The sequence below is a fragment of the Anoplophora glabripennis genome, unplaced genomic scaffold (assembly GCF_000390285.2).
Source record: "Anoplophora glabripennis isolate ALB-LARVAE unplaced genomic scaffold, Agla_2.0 scaffold2416, whole genome shotgun sequence".
NCBI lineage: Eukaryota > Metazoa > Arthropoda > Insecta > Coleoptera > Cerambycidae > Anoplophora > Anoplophora glabripennis.
This window is the reverse complement of record NW_019418489.1, coordinates 1-13,743: the sequence shown is the minus strand read 5'-3', so window position 1 is coordinate 13,743 and position 13,743 is coordinate 1. Positions and strand designations below refer to the sequence as shown.

Sequence of the window (13,743 nt, the reverse complement as noted above, 5' to 3'; positions counted from 1 at the left end):
CACTGCGTCATGGATAATGTATCTAGGCTTAAGAATGACATATCTACGTTCAAGGTTAAAGACACAAATTGTCCGCTCTCTGGTGATTAGTGACAGACAATTGACAATTCTATTTCTAATTCTATGGTAAATGGTGATTGGTGATTTTGATTCGATAATGTGAAGAAATGGAAGATTTGTTTTTAAACCAATTTTGATTTTTAAATATGATTTTGTTTTGATGGAAGAATAGAATATTTGTATGACTAATATTAATACATTTTAATTTATTGGGCCAACATGGGTACTAGAAAACGAAGTGGTTCCGGATCTAAAAGACAATTTAAAGAAAAAGTTGTGCAAATATATGAGTGTTTATTAAAAGGAGAAGATGTTTCTCAAAATGAGCTCTTTTGGGACGAATTCTTTCTTCTCAAACCTAAAGTTACTAATATCGAGAACGAAATCCAAAAGATGTCTGTAGAGCAACTACAAACTGCGAAGCAAAATATCAATTTGCTATATAGTCACTGCATAGAAGTTTTAGATCAGCAACATAACATTAGAGTTGCTTACGGTTTATTAACATTATGTGCTCTTTTGCATGCAATTTTTAAGAAAGCGTTAGACACTCAGATAGATGTAATTGAATTTCTTACAGGGTTTGATAACTTGGAAACAAATACACAGAAACTGCTTAATATCTGTCAGACTTACTTAGAAGGTATGAATTTTAAATAGATGAAGTGAATATGTTGTATTTATATCATTTTTCACTTAATTAGGTTAATATATATTACTGTAGATTCTACAATTCTCGTAAAGTAGGAAGTAGGGCCTTATTTATCAAGTTAATGCTACATTAATTAAACAATTCAATTTATTCATATAACAAGATACTTTTTTGTTTAGGTGAATCTACAGATACAGTTAAAGGATTATGTTTAAAAGTAATCCTTTTACTCACAACTGGAATAGAAGCCATTAATCAGAATACCTTAATAGAATATATCATGCTGTCTCCTCTATTCGACTGCTTAGTGAAACTGTTGTGTGATGTTCCAACTAGACAGAGACATGGTTATGATGTTGTATTAATTATAACTTTGTTAGTAAATTACCGAAAATATGATGCAACAAATCCATATGTAGTAAAATTGTCCATTTTAGACGATGAGATAGCTCTGAATGGGTATGGACAAGTAATAACCTCGTCACTATCAGAATTCTGTAATCAATATAATAATGATCATGCCGAAAATCAAAATGCATCATGGTTTTCGTCTTTAACTAACATTGTTGGAAATATGTTTATATCTGAAGAAGGTGGTTTTAGAATGCAACAAGTTCGAGCAAACAATGCTCTACTCTTAGCGTTCTACGAAGCAATTCATTTGAATAGAAATTTTATTACAACCCTAGCTCAGACTCAGACTGACGCCAGTTCACCACCATCGCCAAATAATACTTTAAATAATATGCAGGGTATACCCGATTTATCAGCCGTATCAGCTACATTCGATGTTACCACACAACCTTCAAATTTATTGGTCACTTTTTTCCAGTACTGGTAAGTTAGAGGTATATTGATAAAATCTTACTTGAATCTAAATAAAATTTGTAATTGTATAAATGGTATCGTTTATTCCTCAGTAATGACGCTTGAAGAAATTTTTATTGAACTTAAATTTTCAATATTTACACAAAGCAAAAGATAAGTTCTTTTGCAAAATTTTAAATATTCTCTAGGGTGCTCCAGCTAAAAAATTGAATATCTATTGTAATAAAACTATAGTCTCGGCCTTTTTGGTCAGTTTGTGTTTTGATTTACAATCATTAGCTCTGTTATTAGAAATAATTTAAAGCTCTTATTTATTGTAAAAAAAATCGTAGAGTATGACTCATTAATGTGAAGCCGTTATTAAAATTTTGATTTTCTCCTCGTCACAATTTTATGATTATTATTGCCTTAATATTGTATAATTTAACTGTGTATCTCAATTAATAACGGGTAATAAGGTGAATCAAAAAGCAATTTGTACAAAAAAGATGGGACGACTGTTTGAAACAGACTCTGGCGCACCCTACAGGGTGTTTCATATTTTGGCAAAAAGATTCGTTGTTGCACCTTTTATAAATATGTGTTGAAAACCGAAATTTCACTAAAAGTGTCTACTGATAAATCTATAATAAAAAAAATATTTTGTCAAAATTAGATTAGTCAGTTGCAAGAAAATTTATTTTGAAATTCGGATTTACTTTTATTTAATTAATTTGATGAGAAGTGTAGTATTTCAATATATAATAAGATTAAGATAATAGTAATTCAATATCAGTTTGAAATAGATCACGTTGTTGCAGCTCGATAGTAATGCAAGATACAAAAACTGAGGCCGGTACAAACACTGTTAAATTATGTTTTCTCATTCTTGGATGTATCACTGAGGATCAGTATGCTAATTCACTCATGCATGATGTTAGTTTAGCATTTAAAGTACGTTTGCACAGATTGCCTATGAGGCATAGAAAATTGTCGTCAGATAGAACTACATCATCTCAACCTCTAGTTAGTACATTATTGGGTAAGACTGTTTTTTAAGTTTTATTTTATATGCACAGCTAACTTTTTTGTCATGCTTGAATTAATGTTTTTTTTAAGATGTTAGTTAGAAAATGGAATGTTGGTCACAGTAAATAAATTTTATGTTTTCCAGATTTACTGGTGGAATTTATTTTGAGCCATATGATGAAGAAATTTCCCATGGAGCTCTACATTCTTTGTGCGGGAATTATTCAGAGGATATTGTGTTATCAAAAGAAGTGTAGAATTAGATTAAATTATGTGTGGAAAGAACTTTGGACTGCATTAATATCTTTGCTGAGGTTTATTTTACAAAACGAAAATTATTTAGGGAAGAAAATGAATATTTTCGATCTGTCGATCAAAGTTGTAAATATATTAAATTTTTTTATTACTTACGGTGATAACTTTTTGCCAACACCTGGTAGCTATGATGAATTGTATTATGAAGTTATACGAATGCATCAAGTTTTCGATAATATATATTTAATGGGTAAGTAATATGTTTAATATATATATTTATTTTGCTTGTATGTAACTATACATACGAAGTGTGTCCCAAAAGTATTCGACCTACGTTCCTAACTCCACCCCAGAAAGTTCGAGTGACCTCTGTGGGGTGCGAGTTTAACCAGTGACTTCTCATGAACTCACCGGCTGCCACAGATACCAACATTTGCGGTGCCTTTTTTGTATTCTTCGGAATTTGTAATTGCTTAAAAACGAATAAGCATCAATTTTTGCTTTAAATTCCAAAAGAGTTCTGTGGAAACTATTGGAATGATACAGAAAGCTTTTGGGGATGAGTGTATGGGCAAAACACAGAAAAAAGCGTTTTAAAAATGGTGGCACATATATTGACAGTTACCTGTGTTTTGGCCAATCAGCGAGTACAGTAACACTAGAAAATATAGAGCGTGTGCGACTCGCGATTGAAAAAGATCGTCATTTGATTGTGCAGGAACTAGAAAGTGATCTTGGAATTTCGAAAATTTATGTCTCGATAATTCTAACTGAGAATGACTCGCATATGTGTGAAATTCATTCCAAAATTGCTCCCGGTAGAACAAAAAAAGGTCCACTTTGAAATTACTCAAGACAATTTGAAAATGGTGGCTAATGATAAAAATGTGCTTAAAAAGTCCATTGCCGGTAACGAATCATGGGTTTACGGTTATGATCTCAAAATAAAACCACAGTCTTCACAGTGGAAGCTTTTATCCAAGCCATGACTGAAAAAAGCATGTCAGTCAGAGGAATGTCAAGTCCATGTTGATTGTTTTCTTTCATTGTGGTGTTGTGCACCATGAAGATGCTCCAAGAGGTTAGACAATCAACAAAGAATTTTACTTCTAAGTTCTGGAAAGATTCTGTGACCCAATGAGAAGAAAACGGAATGCGATGAGTGTATTGAAGACCATTGTGAAAACTGACTTAAAATTGCTTCAGGATGTAGAAGCACCAATAGCAGCATTCAGTCGAATGGGGATTAATTTGAAGGTTGCTACAAGCCGGATGATGAAGAATAATGCCAGTTATGAAAACGCAGGTCAGATACTTTTGTGACACTTTTCGTATAAGCCTTAACATACATCTTATATCAGTCATATAATTTTTTGTAGGATTGCGATATTCAATGGGAGATGGCGATTTCAAAGAAGACGCTCTGAAATTAAATAACGCATTATTCAATGTGAGAGCAATAATAAAACATTTCAATCCAAAGATAGAACAGTGGCTAGTCTCTGCCAATCTGTCAACACCGACTGAGGAACAAATATTAGATATAGTTAAGAAAAATTATGATAGTCTGACCCTAAAACTACAAGACTTCTTGGACCACTACGAGCGTTACACAGAGAAACCACATTACACCCCATTCTTTTCCAACATGGTGAAAACTATTTTATGTGATACGAGAAATAATATTAGTTGCTCATTGTTAACTTTTACAAATATCAGCAGTGAATATCCTATTTTATAATATTTTGAAAATATTGTATACCTTAAGACTTGTTAACCAACCATTCTTTTCTATTATTTGAATTAGATATTTTTAATTTGTCTAAAAATATATTGATATCGTCCGAAGTTATTTATTTGCTTCTGTTCATTTGGGTTTTGCCACCTGTGAAAGAAACTGAAAAATGTAATGAAATTTTATGTGAAAAGGATGAAACTATTTGTTTAACCAAAAATCTCATTGTCAGCTTTTTTCAGAGAACTTTTGGTTAAGCAAAAATAGCCATAAAAACAATTTGACAACTCCTTTTGGCACAAGGGTTTATTTAATTTTTAAATTTATTTCCACAAATGGCAAAATACAGAAATATATATATAAACAACTAAAAGTATGTTGTGTATTATTAAAGTGCGCCATATATGGACCGGTGCTATAATATGGACCGCTAGTGTATCTCAAAGAACGTTAATTGTATTGAGTCGAAGGTTCGCGCATACTAAGTCTCCCCTCCAACAACCCGCCAGTCGCTTGCTGTGAGGTAGTCTGTACGCACATATTCACAGAAGCCATTTTTCATCTTCGTCAACTCGCCATGTAATTTTTTAGATAAATATGTAAGCTCATCACATCAACAAATATTAGTCGATGTGAAAGTGGATTAAACCAAGTAAAAGGTAAGTTGTTTTACAATTATTGATATTAAATTGTTAACATCCTATAGTTATTACAATTTTTTGAATAAAAACATTAACCTCGAACTCTGTGAGTATTGCAATATGGACCATCCTCATGTTTTAAATATGGACTATTACAAACAGTCACTTATGTTTCAGGATGGCATCTACAGCAAAAGAGAAGACCAGACAAGCGTAGGACAAATATGCAATTGCAGATGCAATTAAAGCTGTACAAGACAAGGAAATGGCCTTTTTGAAGGCATCCAAAACATACGGTGTACTTAAAACTACACTTTTACGTTTATCAAAAATAGAACACCAATCAGTTAGTGACATTACTAACCATTAACTTGGGAGAAAATCGATGTTACCAAGTGAGTTGGAAGGTGAATTAGCTGATTATATTCTTGAAATGGATTTGGTCTAACACACAGGGACATAAGATCTTTGGCTTACCAGCTAGTGGAAAGAAATAACATAAAGCACTCGTATTCACAAGAAAATGAATCTGCTGGCAGAACTTGGTTGAAGTTATCCCTCAAGCGCCATCCTAACCTATCATTTTGCCGTGCAACGGGCACATCATTTGCAAGAATGAAAGGTTTTAATAGAATAAATGTAAACGCATTTTTTGACTTGTTGGAAAGCTCTATGAATGAATTCAAGTATCCTGCAACCAATGTTTATAATGTGGATGAAACCGAAATTTCAGTTGTGCCATCAAAAATGCCGGAGATATTGGCACTTAAGGGCAAAAAACAAATAGGAACTGTAACGTCTGCAGAGCATGGAAACAGTTACTTGTGTGATATGTATGAATGCAGCTGGTACATTTGTCCCGCCATTGATGATATTCCCAAGAAAACGGGACAATCCATCAGGTTGAATACAACTTGAACTATTTACTCAATGGTTCGAGCACTTTTTACAGCACGTGAAACCAACTGCTGCATCGCCGGTTCTCCTGATTTTGGATGGACATGCTAGCCACACTCGAAATATCAAGGTAGTGGATTTAGCTAGAGAAAACCACGTTCGCTTGCTGTCACTGCCTCCACACTCAAGTCATAAAATACAGCCCCTTGATAAAACATTTATGGGTCCATTGAAAAAATACTTGACTGAAGAAACTCGCAAACGGGTACGAATGCACACTCAAGCATTGACACATTATGACATAGCGGAATTATTTGGTCTAGCCTACTTAAGAGCTCAGCGAGCAGAACTAGCCATTAACGGTTTTCGTGCAACTGAGTTATATCCCGTTAACAGAAATATCTTTCAAGATGATGACTTTATTGACAAAGACCTTCCAGCAGTAGAAGAATCTTCTAATGACTTACCGCGCGGTATAATGACACCAGTCAATGATAATCACGATAAATGCTTACCTAAGGCAAGAACTGTTGAAGCTCCGGAACATCAATCCGTAAATGAACCTTTTTCTACTCCGAAAGTTGACAGAAATTACCATGCAAACATACAAACCAAAACCACTATGGAGGATTCATTAGCTGGCCCCTCCACATCCTCTACATATTTGTCGCCAAAGGTGTTGCAACCCATACCACGTTTGAAGAAAACCGTTAGCAACAGAGGAAGAAAGGCCACCAAATCTATGATTTTGACATCTTCACCTTATAAGCAAGATTTAGAAGAATCCGTGAAAAGGAAGGAATAGATAAATTAAAGAAGAAATCGTTAAATATAAAAAATGAATTAAAGAAAATGCCAAAGAAAATAGCCCAGAAGAAAAGAAAGATCTCAAAAAATAGAGAATCTCCTGAAAGTTCTAGTGAGAGTAATTATTCAATCAATGATAGCACAGATGAAAGTCCCGATCGTTCCCAAAATGAAAATAGTAAAATGCTTGTATTGTAATGGGCTTTTCTCTGAAGATATTCATGGAGAGAAATGGATCCAATGTGCACCTTGTAGGCAATGGGCTCATGAAGAGTGTGCTGGTATAGAAGGAATGGCTGCCTTTGTGTGCGAATTATGTACCAATGATTAATTTAAGCACTAATAATTGACTGTAATTCAAAAATTTTTGGATATATGTGAATTAGCCTAAATCTGCCTATTTTGAGTCCACGAATCTGTGGTCTTTCGTTGCACACATTATTCTGGGACACCCTGTGTAATAACTGAAAACGCCATTCCTAATAACTAAACATTCTGTTACATCCTGATCGAAAATTTTCCCACAAGTGGCAGTTGAGTAAGCACTAGGAGCTAAATCAAGATCAGCGCAAATTTGAATTAAAATTTCCATATACTACTTGGAAATTTTGTTTGCTACTGAATAAATTCCTTCTCCCCTTAATTACAGTTGATAGTCATCATTATTAGAATATGATTAATAACACTTGTACTCACTATGAAATTTAAAGTGGTGAACAAAAATAAATTTTAGAGGCATTTTTTTTATTCTGAAGAAAGTGGTCTAAAATTATAAAAACTTGTTAGCAATGAAGCTTCATCTCAACATTTTTTTTTTTAAGTAAATTGTAATTTTCTTTAAATGGCATATACTTTCATGTTTCAATTTTTTTTACTAGGACTGAATTAAATTTGAGAGATTTACAATAGATGACGTAACTTAAGCCATATCGCATTGGACTCTTCTGTAACTATATGTCAAAGCTCTGAGAGCTCGAACATGAAGAATTGGAAACAATACTCGACCAAGATTCATGTCAAACGTTGTCGAATCATTGAATTTTGATCACACAACAGTTTCCAAATGTCCAAATGCACTCGGTATGATTCAAAAGGAAGCATTCTGAGTGCCATACGAATTGAAGCCGAGAAATGTTGAAAACATGATTTTTCACGTGCAAACAATTATTTCAACGGCAAAAATGAAAGGGTGTTTTGCCTTGTATCGTCACTGGTGATGAAAAATGTATACGCTATGATAATCTTAAACAGACAATCGTGAGGTTTGTCTGGTCATGCATCAACATCGATGGCAAGACCAAATATTTATGGTTCAAAGCTCACGCTATATATTTGATGGAGCCAGCTTGGTGTTGTATACTATGAGCTGCTTTAACCGAATCACTGGTGAGCGCTATGGAACACCATTGATGCGTTTGACAGTGCATTGAAGGAAAACTGGTCACATTTCGAGCACAGGGGCGATATAATAATTTTTCATGATGATTCGATAATCCCTTCTGTGCATATTTAATATATGAGATATATTTATTATACCATTTATCCTTAATAGCAGATAAATAAAACTTAAGAAATAAAAATATGTAATAGTGATCTATTTTTGGAAAACCCGTTGATATAATTAGGAGGTAATAAATGTAAAGAAAATAACTATTTTCAAATTTATTACATGTATATATATATTTTACAAAAATTTTTCCAAATGTAACAATATTAATGAATGGGATGAAAGTTTACAACCTCAAACACTGCATCACATACACATTAAGCCCACCTTATATAAATTTAAAAAACATCACTGAAACAAAAAAAAAATATATAAGAAACTATTTGAAATATAATGAACTGAGAGTTTAAAAAAATGTTTTTGAAATTTTAACCACTTGCGGAACTGAGTGAGGCTGAGATTATAACCCACTTTGCTTTGTATCTACTGACAAAGCGCGATCTACTAATCTGTAAGTATCTTGAACGCATGACTAGTGCCACACTAAGCGAATAGACTGCTTTCCAACTTATCAATTTTCATCATTAGCCTGGATCCACATGCATGTGTGATCACAGATATCCGTATCCGTGATATGCATATGTGTGGTCCATCCACATACAAAGTTGAAATTAACCAACTGGATGCACAATTGGATGTTGATGTTCACGTGATTTCAATAGATCCGTAATCATGCATGCATGTGGATTCAGTTTTATGCTGTAGGTGAGACGACCGACAAATGATCTAAATATAACGTACTTTGTAGATGACCCACACTCAGAACATGTTGGTAGGTAGATATCCAAATAGTTAGATCATTTGTCAGTCATTTTGTTTATGTCATGCTGATGAGAACTAATAAGTTTGAAATCCATCTAAGTCTGGTGATTCTACTAAAGAATGATCTTAACGTTTACTAGATATTGTAGGGTGTAATTCAACGTTGGACAGGGCTTTACTCAGTCCAGTAGTTATTTTCCACAATCATTAGTTAACCTTACAGTATTGATTAATAATAATAATAATAATAATAATAATAATATCTCTACTCCTCATTCTAACTACGAGAATTAGCCCAGAAGTCAGAGACTTGTGAGGGAGAGGAGGCGGCATATTATTATTAAGCAGGCCGCATTTGCGCCCAGGAACGACTTATGTTGGTAGGCCCTAACCACCATTCAGTGCAGGAATGAGGGAAACCTGGAAAACCTCATTAATTAGGGGGGTGGTCAAATGCCAACCGGTGTCAATCTATCACATTGACTCAAGCCAACATTCTTCCACCCTACTATACCTGCACAGAGGGTGCCAATCCTCCGTACAAGCATAGCTAATCTACGGTCTACCGGCCGCAGAATTCGAAACCCGGGCAGATAGCACACATCGATTCAAGTACTGACGCCTTAAACTTTCTATTACCTGAATGTCTGACTATATAACACAGAAATGACCATCATGCATCTCATGCATAGCTGTGTGAATGATTGAGCATGGCATTTTTACGTTGAGGTATTTCGGATAAAATTTTTCTACATCGTTGACCCGTGTCTTAGTAGTATTAGTATGTTTAGAAATCATAATGAAGATGCTGGCAAACGCAGATTAGTTTCTACTCTCACAGCAGATCCAAATGTGTTATAAAAAAAAGAAAACCCAGAAAATTGTCTGCAGAATTTCTGCAGAAATATATATCTGCCAGCCTCCAATTTGGGGAATCTTATACGAAGAGTAGGTGTATGCTTACCATACAATGCGTGCAAGCTCTTACTGCTCCTGATTATGTTGTATTAAGTGTGTTCTGCTGACTGATACTGATACAAAATAGGTAGAACATACAAACATTATTGCTAATATTTTATAGTTTGGTTAGGGGTAAATTAGCATCCTTTTTAAAATTCAGTATCATTTATTTATTTTCTTTCCCATTAATTTTGGCTTTTCGCTATCGTCAGGGATAAATACTTCATGTAACTACTAATTACATAAAATTTTGTAAATATGTACGAAAATATCAATATACAAGTTATTTTATTGGATTAGTGTCGTATATTAGAAGAATGTCGAATCATATCAGTACTTCTGCCTAATTGTTGAACTAGTGAAATACACTCTTTTTTAAAAAAAAATACATTATCAGCATTGTTGAAAGGTTGCACTTATGGCTTACATATAACGGAACTCCTACCCACTTTTCACTTGATCTATCAAGGATATTAGCAAGGTTTACCTATTTTCTAATAAGATACATTTATTATAGAATAAGATAATCCAATTTGTCGTCACTAAAATAGAAAATTGACCATCTTTGGAACAATTGAGTTGCAGACTTTTTTGTTTCTATAAGTGCTAAGATATTTTACAGCATTTTTTAAAACACTATAATTTAGCAAAAATTACTTTTTAATTCAATTAAATCTATGTTCTTACATTTACAATAAGTGTCTTAAAAACCATCTTTTAAAAATATTAAATTACTCTAGTGTTTATATCCACCACAAATTTAGAAAAAATCTAACAGCAATTGCGACTTATTTGTAATTTTGCACTGTGTACACAGAAAATATTTTCAGCCTTTATTATTAGAATATATTATGAAGATATACTCAGTAGAGCAGGGCTAAACCATTCCTTTCAATAATTTGAATCACCAATACCTATTCCCTTATCGAAGTCGATTCCTTCAACTCATTCATGATTCCAATGCCAGTGCTGTGATATGGGAGGTGCTAAATACGCACCCAATATGGTCATTCCATTCCCGGAATGGTACAAAAACCATCGACTCAATTATTGTATTTATTTTGTACAAAATCAGTAGGCATTTTTTAAAAATTTATTTTAAGAAAAATGCATTGTAAATTTGAAATTTCGTCTTTGTTTTGAGACATAATTATTGAGCGTAATGCGCCTATTCTTTATTTATAAAACCTTCAAAATCATGCAATATTAAAATCGGTATCGAGCGAGTGGATCAAAATTGTTTTTTGTAATTTTCCCGCAAATCGTTATACTCGGAATCACAATTTGGAATCGTAAAAATTAACACCATAGGAATTGATTCCTTTGATTAACATTCTGGCATGATTCCTTCAGACTCTAGTACGCACTGAATAAAAAAGTACAAAATGTCTAAAATGCTGTTTAGCAACAAATTTGGAGTGTAATAAATAATTTGCCTTACCACATAAAGTAAAAAATGTACTATCTTCTCATTTGACCATTGTGTCTACGTAGTACTTGAAACACAGTATCTTTTAATGTTTGGGGTTTGCAGTACTCTTCCAGCCAACCAAAAACTCCAGCAGAAAGCTCAGAGAAGTTATTTACAGATACCACACTAAAAGTTTGGAAAAGTTGATCCATGATGGCTTGAAACTGAAAAAGATAAAAAAATATATATATAAAATGATGATCTGGGTGCTGAATCTTATCCCTTTTCAAGTATTTATGTTGTATTATACCACCATTATTTTTAAAGTAACTTCTTTGGCAAAAAAACAATTTATTAAACTTAATATTTTATTGAAAAAAGCATAAAAATTGAGATATTGCAAAAGAGCTGGTAGTCAATTTTAGTTACCTATACAAAATTTCGATAAGGGACCACAGTAGCCTAACAGATCGAAATTTTTTAAGGACTGTTTCTAATAGTTCGCATTGGAGAAACCCAACAAGTGGAAAGACTCATCCATTTTAAAATTAAGAAATTTAAGGAATTTTATATGAATTATATGATACCAAATAGGGTCACTATTTTCAAATTTGATTGGAACAAAGGAATAGTATATAGTCGTTCGCTTATTTATTTGAAAAAATTTCTGATGTTTCTGATTATGAAGATATAAGACACAGATATTATTTCTTCAATGTGTGAATTGAAGTACAGAGGCCTCATAAATGGTTACAAGCCACCTGACCAATAATTTTGTTTGTAACAGTAATTTTATTTCTCACGTTAATTAAATTTCGGTAAAATTAAAACAATAAGATCAAAAGTACATTAAAACACAACATCCTGTTTCGCCGGCTGGTGATTTTTTTAAAGAGATTTTATTCAAACAATCAGCGATTGCATTATCAAGAGCGTTTTCAACCGGTTTCACATTGTACATTGTAAACGAATCATTAATATTGGTAATGTTGATTTAGGGATTTTTAATTAACAGTACCAGCTGTGAAATGTTGGTTGCCTAAGCTCAGCAGTCAAATGACATGTATTCATTTGCAAAGGCTATGTACAATTTATCAAAAACATGCAGACTATGAAAAGTATTAAGTTGAATTAGGATAATTATAATTAACAACTTACCACTGAAAATTTGACTTCATCTGATATTCGAGTTTCTGTTTGACCTGGTTGGGTTTGTTGAGCCTTAACAATTTGTTCATAATTAGTTTGCATTATTCTTAGAGCAACAACTTCTTTTCTCAGTGCATTCCTTTCTTCTTCTTGCTTCTTTTTTTGTTGTTGTAGGTACTGGATATAGTCAATGGACTTTTGAAGTACAGTTGCCTTACTGAGTTTGTAACCTAGTAAAAATGATCTTGAAAGAAGTACTTATTGTATTTAATAAAGATGTAATCAACTCTGTTTTAGTGGCTACAAATGCTACAAAAATGTATTGTAGCAGTCTATATTTCAGTATTTATATGTATAAACTTTCTCTTAATACTTTTTAATTAATATAAAAATACCAGAAACATCAGTTTGTTGACAAGTTGGTACCAACTCCTGTAAAGTATCGTATCCTTTTTTTATTGCATCTCTGCGTTTTTGTTCGGCCTGAGTATGTGCTTCACGACGACGCTCTTTGTAACTCATTGGAGATGACTTGCTTTCCAAGTCATCTTCCTCATCTTAAATCAAATATTTAAATTAATTATAAATAAGACATATGGTATTATACTTACCAGAATTGTTTACTAACGAATTACTTGAATATTTTATATGTTCTCGGGGCATTTCTCACTTTTTTTGTATAAAATTATTAACGCATTATGTCATATTTATGTTTATCACTTACTTCTAACAGATAAATTATGTTTAATTAATTCACGCATCGCAAATATATTTCTGATAATGATAACGTAATCACACAACAAATAAATATATTTAAGTAAACAAATTGCAAATCAAACGTAAATGGACAGTGAGTGCTGTCAGCTGCTGTTGCTGTCAAATACAACGAGCAGTGTTGCCAGGCGACCCACTATGGTTCGTCCCCAACAGACTTAAAAAAAGTCCTCTTTTGAAGAAAAATACCCCTTTAAAAAATTATAATATTATTATCTCTTGCATATTATTCTGATAATATTAATGTTGCAATTTCCGATTATCTAAAAAAATAAAATATCTATAACATCATAATCG

The 13,743-nt window shown here is 32.9% G+C and overlaps 2 protein-coding genes across 2 annotated transcripts; one reads left to right on the top strand and one right to left on the bottom strand.

The window, feature by feature from the left end:
• Window positions 1-126: 126 nt before the first annotated feature.
• On the top strand, window positions 127-4,894 carry LOC108916760 (UPF0668 protein C10orf76 homolog). Its single transcript, XM_018723055.2, has 5 exons — window positions 127-703; window positions 892-1,549; window positions 2,341-2,561; window positions 2,694-3,053; window positions 4,183-4,894. Exons 1-5 carry the CDS (start codon window positions 280-282, stop codon window positions 4,542-4,544), a joined length of 2,025 nt encoding a protein of 674 aa, XP_018578571.1. The 5' UTR covers window positions 127-279; the 3' UTR covers window positions 4,545-4,894.
• A 3,636-nt stretch (window positions 4,895-8,530) lies between these two features.
• Window positions 8,531-13,547, bottom strand: LOC108916761 (max-like protein X). Its single transcript, XM_018723056.1, has 5 exons — window positions 13,284-13,547; window positions 13,068-13,229; window positions 12,682-12,902; window positions 11,554-11,747; window positions 8,531-8,681 (listed from the first exon to the last, which is right to left on the bottom strand). The coding sequence occupies exons 1-4, from the start codon at window positions 13,333-13,335 to the stop codon at window positions 11,574-11,576; spliced, it is 609 nt and encodes a 202-aa protein (XP_018578572.1). The 5' UTR covers window positions 13,336-13,547; the 3' UTR covers window positions 8,531-8,681; window positions 11,554-11,573.
• Between the last annotated feature and the right edge of the window lie 196 nt (window positions 13,548-13,743).